We start from the raw sequence: 25703 nt of genomic DNA, 5'->3' as shown, positions 1-25703 counted from the left end.
ATAAATAAGAAGTTTAAATGTGTACAGAATGGTTCTGTGATGCTTAGCAGGGGAGTTCGGTTCCTTGCAGTGGCGACAGTGTGGAGCCAACTTATGGATGATAAGGGTTTCTCTATAACTCTGGGAACCCAGAGGTGACAAGGATACACAGTGATTTCTTCCCTGATTCTTACCAAAGTAGCAGAAACATAGCCAGCTTTGTTGGTTGCCACGTGTTTTCTTTGGATATGTGGTCATTCCTTTTTGGCATCAGTTTGCCAGTGACAAGGAATAGAGTACCCACTGGGTTTCTAATGGACTTTTAAGATGGTATTTGCTTAATATGAAAAAGACATGGTTCTTTCCCAGCCATTGTAAAATTGCTAGTGCTTTTGGATGAAAGGCACCTTAAAAGCATAAGCATTAGAGATTTTGACAATGTTCTCTATATTTGTATTCAGTATTGTTCACTACATGTTTCCTCTGCACTGACACCAGTGTGCCTTAATTTGATATAAAAAAGTCTTAGAAATGATTGGTTGTCCTTAACTAGTCAAATGATAAGTTTCAACCCTTCCTTATAAGAAGATTCACTAGTCAAATACCATTGAAATAGAATCTTGAAGAATCGTTTTCATGTCTAAGCTAATGGCTCACTTACTGGAACCAGGATTGTACTGCAGAGGAATTTGAACATCTCTAATCAGAAAATATAGAATTTGATCCATAAAATACTCTGGGGTAGATAGGCCAGAACTGAACCTTACTGATTTAGAAATTTTTATTTTGACAGAAGCGATCCAAGCAGCGGAAGTTACAGCAGAAGGCCTTACGCAAGAGGCAGCTGAAAGAGCAGAGGCAGGCTCGGAAGGAGAGGCTCAGTGGGCTATTCCTTAATGAAGAAGTGCTGTCCTTGAAAGTGACTGAGGAAGACCACGAAGCAGATGTAGATGTTTTGATGTAATAAGGGTGAATTTATCAGCATTCTTTCTAAGCATTATTCTATCTTTATTTGTTTACATGCATCTTGACCAAACTTTTGTTGGTTAGGGCTGTGCTGATGTACTACTCATAATTTAGGTCTGTGCTTCTCAGCAGGTGGTCCTCAGACCAGCAGCTTCAGCATCAGCTGAGAAGTTATTAGAAATGCATACTCTTGGGCCCCACCCCAGACTTAGTGAATCAGAAATTCTGTGGGAGGGGCCTAGCATTGTGTTTTAACAGGCACCAGGTTATTCTGCCACACCCTCTAGTTTTAAGAACCACTGATTTAGTAAATGTTTTAACTATTTAAACTTCAGGGTGGTTAAGTGGGCTTTTTCAAAGACTAGTACTTTTACAGTTTAGAAGACTTTAAGGTACTGCTGACAAATAGTTTATTATGTCAGTATACATATGTAGAGATCATAATTCAGTTTCCTTCTTAATGTTATGATTTCTTAGTTTAGTTTTTCTAAAGGGCCATAGCATAATTCTCATTTCCTAGTGGACATCTTTTTTCCAGGTTGGGGTAGGGTGTGGATTGCTGTTTACAATAGTGCCTTCATTAGGTTTAGTTCTATCTGTTTTCATTAATTATTAACTCAAAGGTGTAAAAACAGGCCCTGATACCTTTCGTTAGGTTTGTTTTTGTTTTTCACTTTATGTAAATTCAGAATCCTTTCTGCAAGTGATGACTACTGAGAAAATAATGTTACTAGTGGCGAATTTTAGACATGATGCTATGTTGATTAATATTCAAAAGGAGAAATCAATTAAGCAAAACAACCAATTCTACTTTTCCACTGCTTTTTGAAATTTTAGGCTGTGAAACTGCCTTAAAGGCAGAAAATATCTCTATCAAGTTCTTTTGTAGGTCTTTTTATTTTCAGCACAGCTCTAATTTTTAAATATTTGGTGTAACAGCTTCTGGCATGTGAACAGGTTAATGTTCAAAATTAACTAAAGAAAACCCTTACAGTTCTGCTAAACTCTATAAATCGCTAGAAATACACTGAGCAGTGAGATATAAAAAAAACTTAGCTTCTTGGCTACTCATAGAACTCTAATTTTAAATGTGAAATCATGGAGTCCCTTTAAATGTTTTCATGGAGAGTTTGTTATGAACATTAGAAGTAGTGTGATTCCTTTTATTTTTCCACACATCTTTAAACATTCACATGGGTTAAAAAAAAAGGAAACTGATACTACTGACAATCAAGCTGCTTTCTGACTTTCATAATTTTCTTTTTGTTGTGGAAACTTGGGAGGTAATCATAATTTTGTAGGAGGAGTTGTAATCAATACTTTTTTTTTTTTTGCGGTACGCAGGCCTCTCACTGTTGTGGCCTCTCCCGTCGCGGAGCACAGGCTCCGGATGCGCAGGCTCAGCGGCCATGGGCCACGGGCCCAGCCGCTCCGCGGCATGCGGGATCCTCCCAGACCGGGGCACGAACCCGTGTCCCCTGCATCGGCAGGGGGACTCTCAACCACTGCGCCACCAGGGAATCCCTAATCAATACTTTTTTAAACTCTAGAGTCAGCGGTTGATAGATTCCTACTTTTTTTTTTTTTACATTGTATCATATCAAGTAACCTGTTAAAAAGATTAACAACTTAGATTCTTAATTCTCAGTTGATAGAAAGGCTTAACCTTTTCTTACAGTCATGTGTTTTGAAATTTTGATTTTATTTTGGTTCCTCAAAGGTTAAAGAATTGAAACTGAGGGAAAAAATTGATATATTGCAGCTTTGCTGAGGACTGTGGTATGGTTGTAACATTTCGAAGACTACTAAATTCATACTTTAAATTTTTACTAAAATAAAAGTATATACAGTTATCAGTTGGAGTAGTCCTTCTGACTTTCCTCCTACCCCCTCTTTGTGCTTCTAACTAGCTTAGAGGGCCCAAAGAGAGCTTGGGGATAGATCCCAGAATATTCTGAGGAAGACAGAAAGGGTCCACCTCGTTGTTTTCCCTTCCAAATATATGAAGAGTAAATGGAGAGAAGAGCAAATACAGATGAATTCTCTACCTGCTCTTAGCAAAAGCAAAATTCCAGGGAAGGATTGCCTGTTTTCTTTACCTACTCTTCAAGGAAAACAGGCTACTTTTGGAAATCATAGAGCAGCATTTATCTATTAAATACTTAGAAACAGTTTACTTGACAGTGACCAGTAAAAGAAATTCCTAATAAGACCAATTCCTCTACTCTCCCAACAGTCACATAGTCTTATTACCCTAGATTTAACTTAAGTCACTATTAAACAAGTTTACCAAAGCACCACAGAGCCAATTTTTAAAGTTTATAAAGGTTTGAGTGTTTATAGTAAAGTGCGCCATGAAATTTTGTGTAAACTGGATGCGCTGTTTTTACGGTACCATAAATTAGAGATAGCTCGTTAAGTTGGCTTGGAAGAGATTGAAAGAATGAAAAGAAAAGAAATTAAGCAACTTGGATTTGCTTATGATCGAAGAGGGAGATTACAAAGTTTTTCTCTACCTAACCCCCCCTCAAATAAACAGCAGAAAAAGACAAAAAATTCTCGTCTTTGTTAATGTGCTTTCCTTTTTTTTCGGTTTTATTGCCTCTTGTAGGTAATTCAAGTTTGAATTATTTCTTTCTTGGAATAAGTAATAAATTGAGTCTGGTCTCTTTCTGAGTTCAATTTAAAACAAATCCAACTCAATATTTATTTCTTTTTAAATATAAACCCCAACTAACCAATTAATAAAAATGTGAGATTTATTTGCTCCAGTGTCAGTTCTCATCTGTAGAGAGTTGATGTTGGAGCAAATAAGTCTTTCCTTTTAAAAATAAGCCTTCTTAACTGAGGGCATGATAAAAAATTAGCCTTGTTAACTAAGGGCATGATAAAGTCACATCAGATTTATCCAGAAACATTTTATTAGAGATCTTGTATGTATGTCAGTTATATCTCAACAAAACTGGAAAAGAAAAAGATTTCATAGAAGCCTGTCAGTCCCTACCACAGCTTTTAAAAGTGTGAACCTTGAATTTAAACAAAATGGCATGTCTTTTTCCACAGTTTTGCAACGGAGTTAAAGTAAGACAATGTAGTATAATGTGTAGTGGAGTATAAAGGGCTAATTCATTCTATCCCAAGAAGAACTTAGAGTAAAATAACTTTTTTTTCTTGAGACTTGTCTCATTTTTAGTTAGGTGTGTTGGCAGTTTTGTCCATTTCGTCAGTCCTTTGGGTTAACTAGATATTGCTGAATTAATCCCAGAAACTGACTTGTAATTTGATGACTCCATGAATTGGGTGGACATTTCATTTTATTTAGCTCTTAAAAGTGCTAAAACCCCTCATGAAGGAAAAATTTTAAGAAACTATTGTTATAAAGGTATCCAGATTCTGATGAGCTTTAAAAATTGTGAAATTGATCAAATGTCTTCATATTTAAGCCAAAAATATTAGTACATGACAAATATAGAAGTCTTGTTCCCAGGATTCTCTAGCAAAATTTTTTGTTTGTGGCTTACTCTATATAGCCTCATGTGCCTTAAAGGTGAACTCTGTACTTTTCGTCAATATCAGGCTTTTCCAAACTCAAAAGTAATCTAAATGTTTTAATTCGTTTTATAAAATGCCCATGCTGTTGGATATCAGTAAGCAAAAGCATTAAGTCGAGCTACGTAATCAATGATAAGAGTGTATAACAAAACAAAAACCTTCAGATCTCAAGTTTCATTTGCATAACTTGATTTTTGGCCCAGCTAGATCATGGAAGAACATTGAAGTCAACTAAAGTATAGCTTAATGTATTCTTTTATCTTTTCCCCTGAAAAAAGTCATAAACCAGAATACTTTTTTTTTTTTTTTGGCTACGCTGTGTGGCTTGCGGGATCTTAGTTTCCCGACCAGGGATTGAACCCGGGCCCTCGGCAGTGAAAGCACAGAGTCCTAACCACCAGACTGCCAGGGGATTCCCGACAATACTTTTTAAAACCAGATAACTCTGGAAAGATAATTTTCAAGGCAAAAATACTTTCAAGAACAGAGATTATATGGCGAGTTGATTCTCTTGTTAACTTTAGGGATTCTTTGTATTCATTCATGTAATAGCTGAACATTCCTTTTCCCTTTAACAAATTACCTTTTAGCACTTCTATCTAGAAGAAAAAACGTTTGCTTCAAATTGGGAGGGGGTTACTTAAAGTCAGTATATAGTATGAGATGGTTGATAGGAAAATTTCCAGTTACATTCAAATAATAGTAGTGATGTTGATTACACTGACATTCAACATGTCTAAACTTAGAGGTAAATTTAATCCTTAAAAGGACTATTAGGTAGAAAATAAGTATTTGTATACACATGTACTGTGGTAATTTTGGATTCATTTTAAGTCTGACAAAGTAAGATAAGTTTTATCTTTACAATGAAATTATGCTAAGTAGCAGGAAGTATCTGAGAGATATTTAGACCTAGGCATCCCTGTCAGTATCTGGAACGTAGCTCCTTAGAAATGCTTAATTCTTATTTCTTTGGAAAATAACTTATTTACTTATTCCAAAAGGCTTAGAAGGAACTATGAAAATTCCTCTAGGTTAACTGGCTATTAGGAGTAAGAAGTCAACTATACTTTGATAAAATTTTTTTTAAGGATAAAAAAGAGTAAGGAGGTTGCATGGTATAGCTGAGTTGACTCACTAAAATTTTATTTTCATATTTTTTCTAATATTAAAATTAATTTGTTTTCAGCCCCCTTCACAATTATATTTTAAATTAAGGTTATTAATGTTGTAACCTAGATCACATAATGGTAAATTAATTTTTAATTAGATATTCATACTGAACTTGGAGGAACTGATTTGGTCTTCTCTGATTTCAATATGTAATACTTTTTATTGTTAAATTTCTTTGTTACATCTTTGTGGTCAATGGAACCTGTGGAAATATGTGTTATTTTTTTGTGGTGAGGGATGGGGGTAGAAAAGAGGAGAGTTGTTCTAATTATACATATGCATTTTGATTATATAAAGGTAGATGTAGAATTAATATGTATAAATGACAAGTTAACACTTACTTATTCTGAATTGTTCTAAGGAACAGTGGCCTGAAGCCATGGCTTGTTTTGTGGAGCTGCTTGCTCTTTAATAGTAGCTGACCAATTGGATTTAAGTTGAGACTTTGGGGTTAGGTTATCAAGCTGAGGCTTTTAGGAATGGAGCAGACCATGTCTGTTCCTATAGTGGATCAATTTCATTTCTCCTTTGAGTACTCTAATTTAGATATAGGTATTATCCATTCTAAATCTTTGTGTTGGGAGTTTTATAGAACTGTTTTCAAAAGCTATTAAGGATAAACACAAGTATATGTAAAACATTTCACAGACGGTTAAAATTTTCAATTTTTTGTTTTAGTTTCAAAGGTTAGTTATGTAGCATCAATATCATAACCAAAGCAAGTAGGAAGTTGACTGGTTTGGAGAATCTTCAAGTAGTCTTAAATACTGTAATGTATCAGGTTGTTAACCAGGATTTTTGTCCTGTATTTCTGCTAAATGTATTACTATATTAATGCACTTTTGTATATATAACTGTCTTCTGTACATTCTGTACTTACTACAATGTATATAAAAGCTGTTTTTCCTGAAGCTGTGAGGGAAAAGCAATAGCTGTAATACAAGTCATTTCTATTTTGAGTTTCTTCTTGTACTTGAAAGTAGTTGTTCAGTAGTTAAATCTAAATGAGTATATATGGTTGTAATTAAAATGGCAATGTGGCAGAGCTGTCTTTTGAAACTGATTATCAGAATGAAAAGTGTTTTGGTTATTAAGAACTCTTGTAATATTTTAAACTGTCTCTTTTGATGTACCATGAATTCTTACAAACCCACTGCTGCTTACTACTTTATACTTCTGGTTCTACTCCTTTTCATGTCTCATCCCAGAACATTTATCAACAGAGAAGAATTCCTCTCTTTTCTTTTGCTCATGGTTTGGTTAAGGCTCCATAAACTTGTGTTTTGTGAAAGCTCCAATTTCTTAAATGTCATTGGCAAATCATTTTTTTTCCTGGAAAGATCAGATTTCTAGAGAGATTAGCATTCATAGTAAGTGAAAATTAGGTCTAACAGTGTTTACAAAAAACCAGGTCTATTTTCCTTATGTATTGTTCTAGAGTCTTTTTAAGTTATAATTATATAAATGTCTGTGAGCAGTTTTATGTATAGGTACAGAAGCAGTTCAGCTTTTCAGCAGCAACTTTATCTCCTGCCACTAGAGGGGGGTCTGTGGTTGCTCTCTCCTTCGGAAAATGTCTTAACTGCTTTGCTTTTGTTTTTAATTTCAGAGGTTGGAATCGACCTCATGCTCAAAATTTCTTTTGTGATATTAAATGCTTTGATTTGTTAGTCAAAGGTAAGTTAACTGAGCTTCTTTAATAAAGCCAATATTATTCATGCTTTTCTGTAATCTTCAATTTTTAATAAATGAGTTAGATATTAAGTGAAGTGTCTGTGTCTGTGTGTTTCTTAGGTAGTCTAGAGCTGTATATGCTGTTCATTATGGTAGCCCCAGCCACGTGTAGCTATTTAAATGAATTAAAATTAAAGTTAAAATTTAGTTCCTTCGTCCCATTAGCACCACTTCAAGTGCGCAGTAGCCGCAGACGGTGAGAGGCTACTATATTGGAAAAAATACAGAACATTTCCATCATCACAGAAAGTTCTGTTGGGTAGTACTGATCTAGATATTTGATGTTTTATGCAGCGACCACTATCATCATTTTACCAATAAACAGTAATCAGTGACTCAGAACTGCTGCCCACTAATCATTTATTAGTGATTGGTGTGAGAGGAAGAGTGAGCTGTATTTCATTTTCTACTTCATTAAAGCCACTATCTATGTTGGGAACTTGGTGGTTTAATGGAGAAATTTCTCAAATATTGACTATTTCATTTGACTATGAATACAATTTAATGTTTGAATAATGTGGAAATTGGGTGCCAGTTTCTGTTTTGATTGTTGCAAAGAGTGATACCATGGAGCTTTCTATGAGTTTATCCTTCTCTGATGCAAAATCAATTTTAAGTGACAATACTGGGACATAAATTTTTAAAGAATCCATTTTTTAAAAACTGTGCTTACAGATACGTAGAAGTATAAATTTCAGAATCATCCCTCAGAGTGCTTCTTTATTCTTGTGATGTGAGAACCTTAATAGAATCACTGTTACTTAGGTCTGACAATCTCTACCTTCTCCCTCACTATCAGTTTGAATCTCTTGGTAAGTGGGATGTTTATATTACATTATCTGTGTTTGTTAGTAATAGCTTGATAGATACTAGATTTAGGTAAAATGTTACTTCCCTTTGTAATGGGTGAATAACATTAATATTTTTAACATTCCAGTTTATTCATTTGGTTGCCAGGATACCATTATATGCTTTTTTTTCCCTTAAGAACAGCAGATAATTGAATTGGTACATTTTCTGCTTTGTCTTATAGAAATTTTGAAGTAGGACAGTAAAATGAATCCCCACATACCCATATTTCAGCTCTTCTCTCATGGCCAATCTAGTTTTCTTTTTCCTCTCTACCCACTCACCTTAACACTGATGATACTAAAGCTCACAGGTAGTATACTTCATATATCATCATATCTCATTAAAAATAATTAATATCAAATATCTGGTTTACTTGTTTGAAATCAAAACCATAACCATTAGTCTTAATTTCAAAATCATTCTGCTTTTGTTAGCACTAAGGTTGAATAATAATTTTTATTATTGCTTGATAAGTCCTGATGGTGTGTCTTGAGCACATTTTCAGTGAAAACGAGATACGTGTTGCTTTTAGATAAAAACAAAGTCCAGTTTTTTTCCATACTTCTTTGTTAATAAAGCCATGGAATAATTTGGATAGCAGGCAATAGGGAGGGAAATAACTGTTCAAGATAAGCTGAACCAGGTATTTTCTGTCTCACCTACCTCTGTGTTAAAAAATTTTCTTTTTCAGCCAAATTGGACCACATGGTAAAGATATGAATGTCTAGTATTTGTAAAGAGTTATGCATGGGTACTATAGGGGACATAAGGTAAAAATAGAGATTCTTATGCTTTTATCCCTTAGAAATTAATTTTAGAAAATCTTTTTCAACAGATGTGACCGGGACTATTGGTTCTGGTTTTCTATTTTAACTTACTGAAGTTTATACTTTCCAAATAAATTGTAGAATTTGAGAGCTTGAAAAGACTTTAGAGATCATTTAGCTTGGTGGTTCTCAAACTTGAGTGTACATCAGAATCCCGTGGAGGGCTTGTTAAAACACAGATGGCCAGGCCCCACTCCCGGAGTTTTGATTCAGTAGGCATTTTTAATGAGTTCCTAGGTGATGCTCATGCTGGTCCAATGAACACATGGAGAACCACTGATGTAGTTCAATCCCTTTTCCTCTTCCACTTTGCAAATGAGGAAATTGACACTCAGAGGAAAGTGACTTCTTTGCTCCAAACTGGTTAATGACACAGCCAAATCATCCAAATCCTGAGGTGCCTTGTTCACACCCCAAGCCCAATGCTTTTCGTATTGTGCATTTGTTTCCTTCAGAGAAGGTGCCTCCAAAGGATTCCTTCTGAGTCTTTTCAGAACATTTAGATTTTCTTAGTAGTGGTACATCTTTATTTCCCCAGACTGGGAGTTTCTGAGTTAGAGTCTAGGGATTAAAATTGTCAGCAAAAATGTTTTGCATGCTGATGTACTTTTCTGGGGAGGGCTGTATATCTTTCATCAAGTTCTCAAACGAGTTTTCTTTCCCCTAATGGCTAAGACTCTGTTCTTTTAGGGCAATTTTGGCTTTTAGAAATAACCAAGGTTCATTTGGAGGGCTGTCTGGTGGTTACGTGCCGGTGAGAAAGCTGGCTACGTTTGGTCAATGAGGTGTGATTTTAAAAGACTGTCTTTCTTGTATGGCCTAAAAACTGGCTTTGATGTATATTTAAAAAAGAGTTCCAAAAGTATTTTGGGCAATGACAACATCATTGGACTAGGTGTTTGGTGATGACATGAAATGTGGATCTTATTAATTTGAATATATTAGCTCTGGCTTATTGATTAAAATAGCCTTCATTACTTCATAATCATAGCATGTATTCTAGAGAAAAATCTTCCACTAATGTTTTAGAAATATTGGGTTAGATTTCATGGAATTGTTTATCAAGTCTGAGATAACAGAACTAGATGGTAATCTGAAAAGTTGAAAGAGGTATAGATTTTTTGATTTAATGGTCATTAAACCAGTCTGTTTTGTAGATGAGAAGCTTGAGGCTAAGAGAGATGAAGTGCTTCATCCACGTCCTATAGCTGAATGATGACAAATTAAGGACTAGAATCCAAGTCTCTTGAGCTATAGACTAGTGCTCTTTGCACTGTATAACACTGCTTTGTATCATGCTGTTACTTTTCACACTGTTTTGAGAGAAATCACTATAAGATTTTGGTATAGAGCAGTAGTTAAAGTGTGGACCCCACACCAGCAAAATCAGCATTACCTGAGAACTTTTAAGAGGTGCAAATTCTCAGGCTCCACCCCAGACCTATCAAATCACAAACTCAGGGGATGAGGGCCTAGCAATCTGTGTTTTAACATGCTCCACCCCCACCCAGCTGAGAATTCTGACGCATACCTGAGTTTGAGAACCACTAATATAGAGTAGTAATTCTCTACTCTGGCTGAAGACCAGAATCCTCTGGGGAATTTTTAAAAAATAATCGTGCTTAACCACCCACCCCCCTCACTCACCCAGGCAAATTAAACCAGAATCTCAGGAAATGAGGCCTGGACATCTATTGTTTTGTAATGAGCATTTTATTTTGGAATAATTTTAGGTTTACTGAAAAGTTATAAAGATAGCACAGAGAATTCCTGTATATCTGTTACCCAGTGCCCTAATGTTAACATCTTATAACTATGGTACATTTGTCAAAACTAAGAAATCAACATTGGTACATTACTATTAACTAAACTACAGATTTATTCAGAGTTATTTCTTCATTCATGATTTGATTTCACTAGTTTTCCCACTAATATCCTTTTTCTATTCCAGAATCCAATCCAGGATCCCTCATTGCATTTAATCATCACATCTCCTTAGCTTCCCCCAGTCCGTGACAGTTTCTGTCTTCACTTGTTTTTCATGATCTTGACAAATATAAGGTGAATTGGTCAGGTAATTTGTGGAGTGTCATCCTCAGTTTGGGTTTGTCTGAAGTTTTCCTCATGGTTAAACTGGGGTTTTGAGATTTGGGGAGGTGAAGTACCATTCTCATCACATCATCCTGAAGGGTGCATCCTATCAACGTGACTTTAACACTAGTCATGCTAACTTTGGTCACCTGGCCATTGCAAAGCTATGTTTTCCTTTTCATAGTCTGTTCTTCAGAAGCAAGTCTCTTCTCAGTCCAGCCCATACTCAGTGGTGAGAGGAAATACATTCTACCTCCTGGAGATTTGCCTCTCCATTTATTTATTTATTCAGTCATTTATGTCAGTATGGATTCATGGATATTTATTTTATACTTTGGGTTATAACCTAATACTATGTTATTTATTTTGTTGCTTAAATTTTTCCAACTTTGGATGTCGGGAACTCTTTTTTATTGGAGTATAATTGCTTTACAATGTTGTGTTAGTTTCTGCTGTACAATGAAGTGAATCGGCTATATGTATACCTATATCCCCTCCCATTTGGACCTCCCTCCCCCCCCATCTTAAAGGTTGGCTCCAGTGTCCCTTTGACCTACCCCTATTCTTTTGTATTTTTAGTACTTTATTTTTGGCACTACATGATGCTCCAGCCCTAGAATCAGAATTTCTCCAAGGAGCTTTTGAAAAGCTCCTCAGATGATTCTAGTACAGAATTAAGTATGGGAACCACTGATATTGAGAGTCAACCATATTCTTCTGTAAATCTCCTAATGCCATGATCAGACCAAATCTGATGTTGTATTTTCAAAAAACATAGTCATCTTTGATTCATTTCTCCTCCTTTTCTTTCCATGTTCAATCTTTTCACAGAAGCTGTTTTCTCCTTCTCAGCAACAGGAGCGGCATTTTAGAGACTTTAATGTTCATAGGATCTTGTTAAAATGGCAGACTGATTAAATGGGTCTGTGGTAGGAGCCCAAGATTCTGTCTTTCTAGCAAGTATTTAGGTGATATGAGTGCTGCTGATCCATGAACTGCATTTTGAGTAGCAAGCATCAGAACAACGTTCAGACAGCTTAGGACATCTCAAGAGCCTCCACAGTCGGCCTGACTCCAGTCTACTTTCCAGCTTCATTATCTATGCATTTCTTCATTTACCCTACACTCAAATCAATCAGTCTACTCAGCATTTATAGTATTCACCTTCTGATGTGGCCCCCAAAGTTCATATAATTCACTCCTTTGTGTAATCCCCTTCCCTTAGGTGTGGGCTGGACCTAGTGACTTGCTTCTAACCGACAGAATACAGCAAAATGGATGGGATGTCACTTCTGTGATTAGGTTACAAAAGACTGTGACTTCTGTTTTGCTTATACTCTCTCTTGTCCCCTTGGTTGCTCACTCTGATGAAGCAAGCTGCCATGCTGTGACATGCTCAGTGAAGAGGCCCTCATGACAAGAAACCAAGGGACTGAGGCCTTGGTAGTTCTACCAAGGCCTGTTCAGCCCATGAGGAACTGAATCCTGCCAACAATCGTGAGGTGAGCTAGGAAGCAGATCCTTCCCAGTGGAGCCTTGGAATGACTGCAGCCTTGTGAGAGATCCTAAGCTCAAGCACCCATCTAAGTCATGTCCAGATTCCTGACCCACAGAAACTGTGAGATAATAAATGTGTGTTGTTTTAAGCTGTTAAATTTTGGGGTAATTGGTTATGCAGCAATAGATAACTAATACATTATTTACTAAATATACAATGAAATGACTTCCTGTTGCATCCTTGTTATCCTGCAAAGGAAAACTCAGCTGTGGCTTCCTCATCTATGTATTCAGCAATAGGATGCTTATTATGTAGTAGGCACTGTGGTAAACACTAGGAGATAAGTGGTAAATAAGCAGACACAGTCTCTGCCCTCACACAGCTTACATTATTTTGCTTTGGTTTTCAGAGTTTCACAAAAGATGGAACCAAGATGCATTTCATTAAAGGAAAGCTATTTTTTAATGCCGAGAAAGTAGGAAGGAAGTAATCTAAAGGCGCTTTAGCCTGTATGCCATTCTTTCTTACAATTAGCAGGGTTTATTTGTCTTCCCCACTAGTCCTCATTTTCATTTTTACATCCCCATGGTTCCTTCCTTGCACATGTGCAAATAACTTTGCTAATTTAATATTAATAATAGCTTTGTTAATCTGAGATTAATGAAGATTTAAAATCAAATAGAGTTCTTTACAAAATCCAAGCAATGATGTTCTTCATTTTCTCCTGTTTTTGAAAGAGGATATTTATTGAAAGCACGAATACTGTTTGTCTCTTTGTAAAGCCCTTTTCCTTTCAACATGATTTAGGTCATGATAATGCTACTTATTAAGGTTACAAGTTCTAGTTATTGCAACATGAAGTACAGCCATTTATAGGCTGATGAAATGAAGATAATTTATGATTCTCTAATGTTGTAGTGACATGTATTGAAATTCTCTTATTTTAAAATTTTCTTCCATTAAAATAGTTCTCTTAGTATTCTATTATTCAAAATTTATCTGTAGGTATTTGATTTCATTTTATATATTTGTATAATACCATGTATGATAGAAATATGCCAAAATATATTTTAAGATAGTCATCATTTTAGGTTAATTGTGTACAAATTTCCTGAATACTCTGATGCTTGTGTCTGTTTATAGCTAGAATTAACTCATTAGCTTATAAATTTAGAGTTTCTAACTGCCTTGCAAGGGAAGGATAGTCACTCAGTGAGCCTAGCAACACTGATTTGTGATTAATCATTTTACTTAGTGACTCATCTATGATCACAGTACAACAAAAGTTTCATGTTTGCTTAATGGTATTAACTCCATTTATCTCATGTGCAGTCAGAAAATTGCCTTGTCACCAGAGGACTATATCTAAATAAGACAGTTATTAAAAGATTTATTTCCATTGAGAGTGTGACCATTTAAAACCTCCCCAAAGAATTCAGATTAAGTAAATACTTTATTATATAATTTAAACCACCATCATTTGTAGCAGAGGAGTTTGACACCTAGCTTTTCCTTGACTTTTTTTGTCTTAACTGTATATTTTTATTTATTTTTTTATTGGAGAATAGTTGCTTTATACTGCTGTGTCAGTTTCTGCTGTACAGCAAAGTAAATAGCCATATGTATACATATATCCCCTCTTCTTTGGATTTCCTTTCCAGTTAGGTCACCGCAGAGCACCACGTAGAGTTCCCTGTGCTATACAGTAGGTTCTCATTTTCCTTGATTTTTGAAAGAAATATGTTTTTAAGTTAAAAATTTCAAATTCTCCATCTACCTTTCCCCACGTTACCACATACATTTCTTCAAGTAGTTGATGTTTTCCTCACTTTTTAAATTAAATTGTCGACCAGTTCTATCTGATATCTGATCTTTTTGTTAAATTTTGTTAGTTGTTTTAAGTCACCATTTGGTATACATGTAAAACACTATAAAGGAATAGGAAGTAAACACGGAGGATGCCTGATTACCTAGCACTTCACATTGGATGGAAATGATGCCATCCTTGTTTGCATACCTCTGGAAGAAATTAAGTGTAAATTTTGATGGCCTGGTTTATATGTGTGTTCTTTGATTCAGGATTGTGCATAGCTAGTTGGTTTGAGTTCGAATGAACTAAAATGAAACCAAAAGGATACAATTTGCAAAATCCGTACTCTAGGAAACACAACAGAACAAACAACCGAATTTCCTGAACAAAAACTTGCAAGGAAAACAAGAAGATGGAGGGGGAATCCTAGCAATTAAAAGAGATATGAGAGGGACTTTCATGGTGGTGCAGTGGTTAAGAATCCGCCTGCCAATGCAGGGGACACGGGTTCGAGCCCTGGTCCGGGAAGATCCCACATGCTGCTGAGCAACTAAGCCCGTGCACCACAACTACTGAGCCTGCGCTCTAGAGCCCACGAGCCGCAACTACTGAAGCCTGCGTGCCTAGAGCCCGTGATTGACAACAAGAGAAGCCACCCCAATGAGAATCCCTCACACCGCAACGTAGAGTAGCCCCTGCTTGCTGCAACTAGAGAAAGCCTGCGTGCAGCAACAAAGACCCAACGCAGCCAAAAACACTGACTGGATATTCAATAATCTCAAATATTAAAGAATAATCATTAATTTTTCCTAGTGTGATAATGATTTTGTAGTTATCTTTAATTTTTAACAGTTTTTATTTTGGGGATCTATACTGGCATATTTATGGATGAATTCATATGATGTCTGGAATTTCCTTCAAAATAATTCAGGTGTGTGGGTAAAGTATGTGGGGTAAAGATGAAAGAACGTTGGTGTGATTGGATAATTGTTGAAGCTGGGCAGGAGGTACATGGAGGTTAATTATATCAATTTTTAAATATGTTTGAATATTTTAATAATTAAAAGTTCAAAAGTATGAGGGCAATATAAAGTCATTTTAAAAATCAAAAGCAGAGGTTATCGCCAACAGACTCTCTAAATATGTTTCTAAATATGTGATTCAGGAAAAAGAAAAAAATAATCTGAGAAGGAGGTCTGATATTCAAGAAGGAAGGATGATTACACTTAAGATCTGTGCATTTCCCTGTGTGTCAATTATACTAAAAAAGAGACATGTCTATGACATGAAGACCCATAACAGTGGGGAGACATATATCAGGCAAATATTAAAAGAAAGGTGGTTTAGCTGTATTAATATCAAACAAAATAGACCTGAGGGCAAATATCATTACTACAAAGAAGGTGATCACAAGTAATGATGTTTCAAGTTACCATAAGAATACAAAAATTCTAAACTTGAATGTGCCTAACAACCTAGATTCAAAATATACAAGGCAAAATTTACAGAACTACAGGAGATATTGACAAATCCATATCATAGTGGGAGTTTTGAACAATTTTCTCTCTGTATTTTTTAGACCAGGCAGATAAAAATTCAATAAAGATATAGATTTGAACAACACAATTACCAGGCTTAACCTAATGGAATATATAGAAGACTATGCCAAATTATTACAGAATTTTCAGCAAGCCGACACAGCATCTGAGCAAAGTTTTAAAAAATCTTCTTCAGACCACTTCCTCTGACCACAATGCAGATAAATTAGAAATTTTTAAAAGATGATTAGGAAAAACCCATATTTTTGGAAGTATGAAAATGCACTTCTAAGCAACTCGTGTCCATGAAGAAATTCTGAAATTAAAAAATACAACTGAATGGAGAAGAATATTATGCATCAAAACTCATGGTATGCAGCTAAATATTATTCGTGGGAAATTTATAGCCTTAAATGTTTATATTAAAAAAAGAAGAAAGGCTTAAAATTAATTCATTAAGTGTACAAGTTAAGAATTCAGAGACAGAACAACCAAGTAAAACTACAGAGAACAGAAGGCAAGTAATAATAAAAATAGCAGAAATGAACTAGAAAACAAAGCTGCACTCTACAGAATCATCTTTGACATCATCCTTGAATCCTTTCTTTAACTCACAATCTACACTCAATCTATCAGCAAAGCCTGTTGGCTCTGTCTGCAAAATTTGTCCAGAATTTGAACACTTCTCACCACTAGCATTGCTACCACTGAGGTCTAAGCTGTCGTCACATTACTTGCCTTTAGACTGTGATGCAAGTCTGACACATGTGAAAACAGAGAGAGAAGAAAGGAGAATTGGGGAAGACAAGCCTCAGATTGCAGCACAGCTCTAAAAAATCTCGGCCAGCTGAATGGGGTGCTCTGCAACGATTACTTGTGTGCAAAGATCATCCTGTGCTGGCCAGAAATGGCAAGGCTTTGTACCACTACCATGCTCAGTCATAGGCTGAGAGCTGCCTGAGAAGCACATGGTCTCAACTTAAAAACAGCAGGCCCTAAAGGAACCTGCATATAGAAGCTGTTGGATGATTGCATTCTTGGAGGCTGATTGTCTCTGACTGGGGCACCTTCATGGCTACCACAGTATTCATTTTTCTTTGATGTTGTCAAGATGAGACTCAGGACACGGTACAGGGCTCAGCAAAGTATGGCCTGTGGGCCAAATCCAGCCTGCTACCTGGTTTGTAAATAAAATTTTATTGGAACATAGCCACACCTATTCCTTTATTTCTTGTCCATGGCTGCTTTCATGTTACAGTGGCTGAGATAAGTAGTCAAAATATAGAGGCTATATTGCTTATGAAGTCTAAAAACTCACCCTTTACAGAAAAAGTTTGCAGACCCCTGACTTAGTATGTATTTAGAAATATGCAAGGCACTGTGGAGTCTATGAAGTTATATGTTAGCTTTCTTTTAGGAAGAGTTAGACATACGCACAAATACATATGATTCTAGGGCTATCTTACAAATTCTATTCTTCATACTACATGTAACCACTTTGGAAGAAGCAGGGATTTGAGAAGGGCAGTTCTATATTCTGATTTAGGCTTTTAAAGGTTTATTCTGGCTGCTCTGTGGAGACTATTATAGGAAGACAAAGATGAAAGCAGGAATATCTGTCAGGAAGCAATTGGTATAGTCTAGGCAAGAAATGATGGTAGTTTGGACTAGGATGATAGTGGCAGAAAGGGAAAGACGACATTTTCTGAGATGAGGAAAACTGGGAGAGGGATTGAGTAGTGTGAGAATCAACGTTTTGTTTTGACATGTTGAATTTGAGGTATCCAAGTAGAAATACCAAATAAAAAGTTAGAAAAACGAGGCTAAAGTTCAAAAATGGTCTGAATGATGATGTAAATTTGGGAGACAGCAGATAGGTAGTATTTCAACTTAAGCCTAGATGGAATCATGTATCAAGAGAATATAGATAGAGAGGTGTTTCTTATGACCAAGACTTGAGACAACAACATTAAGCTGTTAGGGAGAAGAAAAGTCAGAAGAGGAGCTCGTGTAGTGTTTCTGGAAAGAGGCAGTGAACAACTGTGTGGAATGCTACTGAGACTAAGATGAGGTAGGAAAATGGTCCATTGCATTTGGCAACATGGAGGTCATTGGTGACCTAAAAAGTAAGCAGGTTTTTTTTTTTAATGTTCAGGAGCAGAAGCTAGAATGAAGTGGGTATAAGAAAAAAATGGGAAGTAAGGAAACGAAGATAGCCAGTGTAGAGACAACTGTTTTGAAGCACTTTACTATGAAAGGGAAAAGGGAAATGAGGGGTAGTTGGAGGGAGGTGTGGCATCAAGGGAAATACTAGAGCTAGTTTGAAGGCTTTTAAGCAGGGTGGTGACCCTATTAGTGCCTTAGGAAGTCTGATCATCCTTATCTTCTTTTGCAGGATAGAACTTACAGAGAGAAAGCCAGGTGAGAGACGATTAGAGTCTCAACTAAGGCAATGGTAATGAGGATGGAAAGTGGGGACAAATGCATTCTTCATTTTGTAGAAGCCACTTGCCTCAACTTATTTTTTTCTGAGATTTATATATATATATATACATACATACACACATAAATATATATATTAGCCATTCTTATCTTGATATATTTCTTTCTTGAATGTATAACTCACTTAGATTTTTCCTTTTCCTATAATACTTGAATTAGCATTAAATGTTAGAGATGGAATGAAACTAATGAAACTAATTAGCCGGCTCTAATCATGTACCACGCAAGCTGCTACATTGCCCTTTGTTTTATTACTTATACTTTGGAATCAGAGAGACTAGCTTACCATTGCTGTGTCTCCCACTTTTTAGCTATGTGATGCTGAGAGAATAATTTGGATTATTGTGAGGCTTATGTGAGGTAATATTTTAAAATAAATGTTTCAAGCAGGATTTCCACTCTGGTAATGGTGGGCTAGGAATTTGCACAAAGCTCCCATTGAGGGATACCATGAAAAGTGTATGTGTATGTGTACGTGCATGCATTCACACACACACACACACACACACACACACGTGCACGCACACACACACATACACATACATTACTTCAAAGCAATAAAGGAATTTGGAGGCCAAGATCTAGAGGGCCAAGAAAAGGCAGAAACTCAGAGAGGTGAGTCTGACATTTGCGGCAACTTTTCCTATAAGGCCTCTGTTGATTCCAGAAGACACTGTTCTATGACTGAGAAGCCAAGCAGTACCTTGACAGCTTCAAGGGGCAAGGAGATAAAAAAGCTGCAGTCCAGAGCTCACCAAGGAGAAAAGGGCCTGACAACTCTGCCCAAAGCTTTTAGTTGGACTTCAAAAGGCTACATCCTAGGAATAATGGGAAACTAGAAATAGACCAATCCTTCCCTTCTGATCCATGGACAAGCCCTTTAAGACCTGGCTGAAGACTCCTATCTTCCAAGTGTCTCACTCATGTACTCAACAAATATTTTTTGAGTGGCTACTCACTGGGAATATTGAACTGAGAGACAGACAAGACATGCTTTCTTTCCTGGAGCTTACATTCTAGAGGTTGGGGGGGAAGAGAGGGGAAGAGAGAGAAACGGAGAAAGTGAGGGAAGGAGAGAGAAAGGGAGAGAGGGGAAAAGGAAATGATAATTTCAGGTACACAAAAGCACTATGAAGAAGATAAAATCAGGTGATGTGATGGAGAGTGACTGGCAAGTGAGTCACTTAAGACTTGGGAAGACTGAGGAGGATAAATTTAAGCTTTGTCTTAAAAGACAAGATTAGGAAGCAGTCATGCATTCTTGGCAAAGGGACCCACCAGGACAAAGAGACAGCACAGAGCACAGTACTGCATACCAAATAGGCAATTTGCAGATTCCTGTTGAACACATAAGGATGGCTGCCTATTACCATGGCTTTTCTAATTAAAATGTGATGACTCTTTCTTTAGGCAAAATGGTTCATGATTTTTAAAAAATTCATTCCCATACAAACACTGTAATTGATAACACTAGACCTAGCTCAATACCCACACAGACGAGAGAAGGGAGAACAACTAAGGTCACCAAATAGATCTGGCCAGCCACCATCCACTTCCATTGGATTTGCTAACCAAGCCTTGTGGTCTTGCCAAGGTCCAGCTGGACTCCTGGAGCCACCATCATATGCACAGTGCACTTTACAGGGGCATACACTTCCTAGGAACGAGATGCTTTTTAGGCCAGGGTTCAGGCTAAACAAGAATACTACCTGGCAGCACCCAGTGATTCCCTAAGAGGGTTGTTTCCAGGGAGCAACATAGAAAATGAGTCCCTTTATGGGTTAATTGCCAGCACAATATATCAGCAGAATTGCTACAATTCTCGGGGACTTCCCTGGTGGCCCAGTGGTTAAGAATCCCCCTTCCAATGCAGGGGATGCGGGATCCATCCGTGGTCAGGGAACTAAGATCCCACATGCTATGAGACAACTAAGCCCGTGTGCTCCACAGCAACTGAGCCCGAGTGCTCTGGAGCCCGCATGCCACAACTAGAGAGAAGCCCACAAGCCTCAGAACAGGGTCCACAAGCCGCAATGAAAGATCCCGCGTGCAGCAACTAAGACCTGATGCAGCCAAGTAAATAAATACATATTTTTAAAAAAAAGAATTGCTACAATTCTCCTTAATCTCCTCTCTCTGGGTCTCCACCTCTCAGTAGCTTCCTCTCTTTTCCACCAATCTGCTGCAGGGTTGAAATTCTATCATAGGTCATTTAAGATTTATTTCCTAGAATCCTGTTAAAAAGTTTACAGCCCTAGGAAGGGGAACATGCCATACCATTACTTCCTTTTAACATACTTCTATAACCTGATTAGGCAAATTGTCCTAAGTGTATATACAACCTGGACACAGGAGCAGGCTTCCCAGTAAGTTCTGGATGCAGAGTCAGAACAACCAGCAATAGTTCTGCCACTGCCTACGCTCTGCCCTTCATGGGTGAGGGGGAACAGAAGAGTAAAAAATGAAAAAGAGTGAGATGAGCAAAGTTTTTCTTTGACACTACCACCCTCTTTCTCTATACAATCCTCCATGCTCTCATTACCCTTCCTTCCATCATGTGGATTTGCAATTGAGAGTTGCTTAGAAAAAGAAAAAAAAAGTCGGATCCCCAGGCTCTATGCCTAGGGATTCTGATCCAGCAGATCTAGGTGGGACCTGGGAATCTATATTTTAACACTTTCTTCCAAGTGACTCTGATTCTTGTCTTCCCCATACCACACTGAGAATTACTGATTTAAGGTCATAGAGATGACTGGAGGGCAGTTGCGACTGAGGTTTTACACCTGAGTTTGTGCATTTGGGCTGATGTTGCTATAAAGCCTGGAATAAGGATAAGTCATTTATAACAAAATACACTACCTAGGCGCTTGCTGGTCAGAGCAATGATTTCTAACAACTTAGCAACCATGTTTGAGGAAGAGTTCAGAAAGTCATGCCAGGGCGGGGGACGGGGAGGAAAGTGAGACAAAACGGCTGCCACTGACCAACTGCACATGCGCAGTAAGGGGGAGATGTGGAGAGTGGAGATGGTTATCGATCTCAGAGGGGCTTTTCCTGTCCAGATATAAAGGAGCATAGGCACCTACCTGAGCAGGTATAGCTATTAAAGTGGTGTTACAGAGCAGAAAAGACAAGAGGGGTGCTCCACAAGAAGTGGAGTCAGGGATGGAGCTAAGAAGGGACAGGACTAGAGTTTGAACCTATGACCCTCTCACTCCAAAGCATTACTTTTTAATCCTTCCACTATTTGAGGAACTCAGCAGAATTCAGTTCAACTCAATAAGCCTTCATTGTTGGCAATATTGTTCTCATGGATGTTCTCTGGACCCTGCAGTAACTACAAAGATGATGATACTAAAGCACTCTACTCACATTCTGTCATTTATCTTCACTGCAGAGGTAGGTACTATTATTGTTCCCATTTTATAGATACTCACATTGAGGCACATAGGCGTTAAGCAATTAGTCCAGATCACACAGCTATAAGTTACAGAGCCAGGATTTGAACCGTGGCAGCAAGACTCCTGAGCTTCACTGTCCAATTTGATAGCCACTAGCCACAAGGGACTATTGAGCACTTGAAATATAACTAGTTCAAATTGAGACATGCTGTAAATTTAAAATATACACCTGGTAATTTAACCAAGGAGGTGAAAGACCTGTACACTGAAAACTATAAGACATTGTTGAAAGAAACTGAAGCAGACATAAATAAATGGGAAGATATTCCATGCTCCTGAATTGGAAGAATTAACATTGTTAAAATGTCCACATTACCCAAAAGCAACCTACAGATTCAATGCAATCCATTTCAAATTTCCAAGGACATTTTTTTCACAGAAATAGAACCAAAAATTCTAAAATTTATGTAGAATCACAAAAGACCCTGAGTAGCAAAAGCAATCCTGGGAAGAAAGAACAAAGCTGGAGGTATCTCATACCTTGATTTGAAACTATATTACAAAGCTGTACTAATCTAAACAGCATGGTACTGGCAGAAAAACAGTTACATAGGTTGAGAGATCAGAAATAAACCCTTAAGGGACTTCCCTGGTGGTCCAGTGGTTAAGACTCCATGCTCCTAATGCAGGGGGCCCAGGTTTGATCCCTGGTCAGGGAACTAAATCCCACATGCCACAACTGAAAGATCCTGCATGCTGCAACTACAGATCCTGCATGCCTCAACGAAGATCCCACATGTGGCAGCAAAGATCCTGCATGCTGCAACTAAGACCTGGTGCAACCAAGTAAATAAATGAATATTTTTTTAAAAAAAGAGAGAATATTTACATTTATTTAAAAAAAGAAATAAACCCTTACGTATATGGACAACTAATTTATGACAAAAAAGCAAAGAGCATACAATGGAGAAAAGACAGTCTCTTCAATTAAAGGTGTTGGGAAAACTGAACAGCCACATGCAAAAAAATGAAACTAGACAGCTGTGTTACACCATACACAAAAATCAACCCAAATGGATTAAAAACTTGAATGTAAAACTTGAAACCATAAAACTTCTAGAAGAAAACACAGGCAGCATACTCTTTGATATTGGTCTTAGCAATCTTTCTGGATATACCTCCTCAGACAAGAAAAGCAAAGCAAAAATCAACAAATAGGACTACATCAAACTAAAAAGCTTATGCACAACAAAGGAAACCATCAACAAACCAAAAAGACAATCTACTGAATGGGAGAAGATATTTGCAAATCATATATCTGATAAGGGGTTAATATCCATAATATATAAAGAACTCATATAACTACTCAACAACAACAAAAACAAACAACCCAATTAAAAAATGGGCAGAGGACCTGAATAGACATTTTTCCAAAGAAGATATATGGATGACCAATAGACACATAAAAAATGTTTAACATTACTTTTTAGGGAAATGCAAGTCAAAACCACAGTGAGATATCACCTCACACCTATCAGAGTGGCTATTATCAAAAAGGCAAGACATAACAAGTGTTGGTGAGGATGTGGAGAAAAGGGAAGCCTCATACACTGTTGGTGGGAATGCAAATTGGTGCAGCCACTATAGAAAATAGTAGGAGAATTCCTCAAAAAATTAAGAATAGAACTACCATGTGATCCAGCTATTCCATTTCTGGGTATTTATCTAAAGAATACAAAAACCCTAATTCAAAAAGATATATGCACCCCTATGTTCATTGCAGCATTATTTACAATAGCCAAGATAGGGAAACAAACTAAGTGCCCATTGATGGATGAATGGATAAAGATGTGGTATATATATATATGTCATATATATATATATATATATATATACACAATGGATACTACTCAGCCATAAAAAAGATGAAATCTTACCTTTTGTGACAACATGGATCAACCTTGAGGTATTATCTTAAGTGAAAAAAGTCAGACAGAGAAATACAAATACTGTATGATTTTACTCATATGTGTAATATAAAAGCAAACAAACAAAAACAAAATAAATGAAAAAGCAGAAACAAATATGTAGATACAGAGAACAGAGTAGTGGTTACCAGAGGGGAAGGGGTGGTGGTGGGGAGGGTGAAATGGGTATGGTGACAGATGGAAACTAAATTTTGGGGGGCCATAAGCATGCTGTAGTGTATACAGAAGTAGAAATATAATGTTGTACACATGAAACTTACATAATGTTATACACCAATATTACCTCAATAAAAATAAACTTTAAAATACACACCAGGTTTCAAAGATGTAGTATGAAAGAATATAAAATATCTCACTGATATTTTTATATTATTACATGTTGCAATGTTAATATTTTGATATGAATTTAAATATATGAGCACAATTAAATTTATCTATGTCTTTTAACTTTTTTAATATGGCTACTAGAGAATTTTAAATCACATGTGGCTCACATTATATTTTCATTGCACAGATCTGCTCCAGTGGCTGCATGCTAAAACCACAACTTTTGCTTGAATTAGAGATTAAGCAGATGGTTCACACTGTCAAGAAGCTTATAATTTGAGTAGGAAGGATAAAAGAATCAAAATTTTTCTTAAAATTGTATTATAATTAAGTGCTATGAAAGAGAAAGAAGAGAGACTTTCTAGCATGTCATGCGGCAGGGGGAACATTTAAATTGGTCCTTAGAAAGATTAATAGTGAAGGTGAGGATAAGAGGAAACATGGGTACATTTGGGAAAAGGCTAGTAGTCTAGTTTGGGACACATGGTACAGCAAGGAGAATAGAAGATGAGGCTGGATAAATGAGGATCAATTCTTAGCAGGACTCAAATATCAGGCCATGAAGTTGGGACTTTGTGTTGTCCATTACAGGGAGCCACAGACAGGTTTCAAGCAAAGTTGTCATAAGATGACTTGGTTTTAGGAATGTTAGCCTTCCAGCTGTATTGAGGGTGGCAGTGGAGATGAGGTTGGAGACGAAGAAACTGGTGATAGGAAACAGTTAGGAGGCTGTACCAATAATTCAGGGGAAAGCACAAAGCCCCTGAACTTGATTGTTGGCATTAAGAATTAGGAAGGCATGGGTTGACATGGAAAATAATGCTGAAGTAGAATCATTAGATTTGGCAGTAGGTTGATGCAAGTCCCAGAGAGTGAGTCAAGGATTCAGTAAATGCAACCAATGGGGTTCCCCAGTTTTGGGGACTGACAAAGCAGGTCAAAAGTGTCAGGGGTTCCTGCGTTCTAGACATAAAATGACTTAAATGACTAACCTTAGAGTCTAGGCTGGCTCAGAGGCAAGTGAAGGCTAGCAGGAGGGAGGACAGGAGGGAAGAAGAAAGGCAAGCCTCGAATCGCTGGGATCTCAGTTTTCCTGTCTGAAAAAAAGGAGATTGAACCAGATGATCTGTTAAGTGTCCTTCCAAGGCCAATATTCATTCTAAGACTTGTGCTGACAGTAGAGGATGTCAATAGGGCATAATAAAGTTACTATTTTGTTCTCAAGATCTATTTCTATTAGCTGCTTCTCCCATCCACTCCCACCCGCCGGAACTTGTGATCAACTCTCTCCAAAGAAAGTTTTCTATTGCAAAAAATTTCTAGATGCTAAATTTGATGACAGCGATGGGAAAGAAAAGATAACTTGTGAAATATTTAAAGATCAGTTAAACGGTTTGCTGCCCAAGAGGCTACAATGACTAAGAGACGAAGGAAAAAATATATAACTTAACTACAAGGAGTTACC

General features: G+C 37.0%; 1 protein-coding gene across 2 annotated transcripts in view; it reads left to right on the top strand.

Moving 5' to 3' along the window:
- The window catches only part of FAM199X (family with sequence similarity 199, X-linked), a 28506-nt gene extending 21067 nt beyond the window's left edge, over positions 1-7439 (top strand). For both annotated transcript variants that reach the window (XM_060292524.2, XM_030850160.3), the window contains exon 6: positions 773-7439. In XM_060292524.2, the coding sequence (XP_060148507.1) occupies positions 773-943 (171 nt within the window). In that variant the 3' untranslated portion in view covers positions 944-7439. The remainder of the gene's footprint in view (positions 1-772) is intronic.
- The last annotated feature ends 18264 nt before the right edge of the window (positions 7440-25703 follow it).

This window comes from Globicephala melas, chromosome X (genome assembly GCF_963455315.2).
Source record: "Globicephala melas chromosome X, mGloMel1.2, whole genome shotgun sequence".
Classification (NCBI taxonomy): Eukaryota; Metazoa; Chordata; class Mammalia; order Artiodactyla; family Delphinidae; genus Globicephala; species Globicephala melas.
Note: the sequence above shows the minus strand (reverse complement) of the source record. Positions and strands in the feature narration are given on the sequence as shown.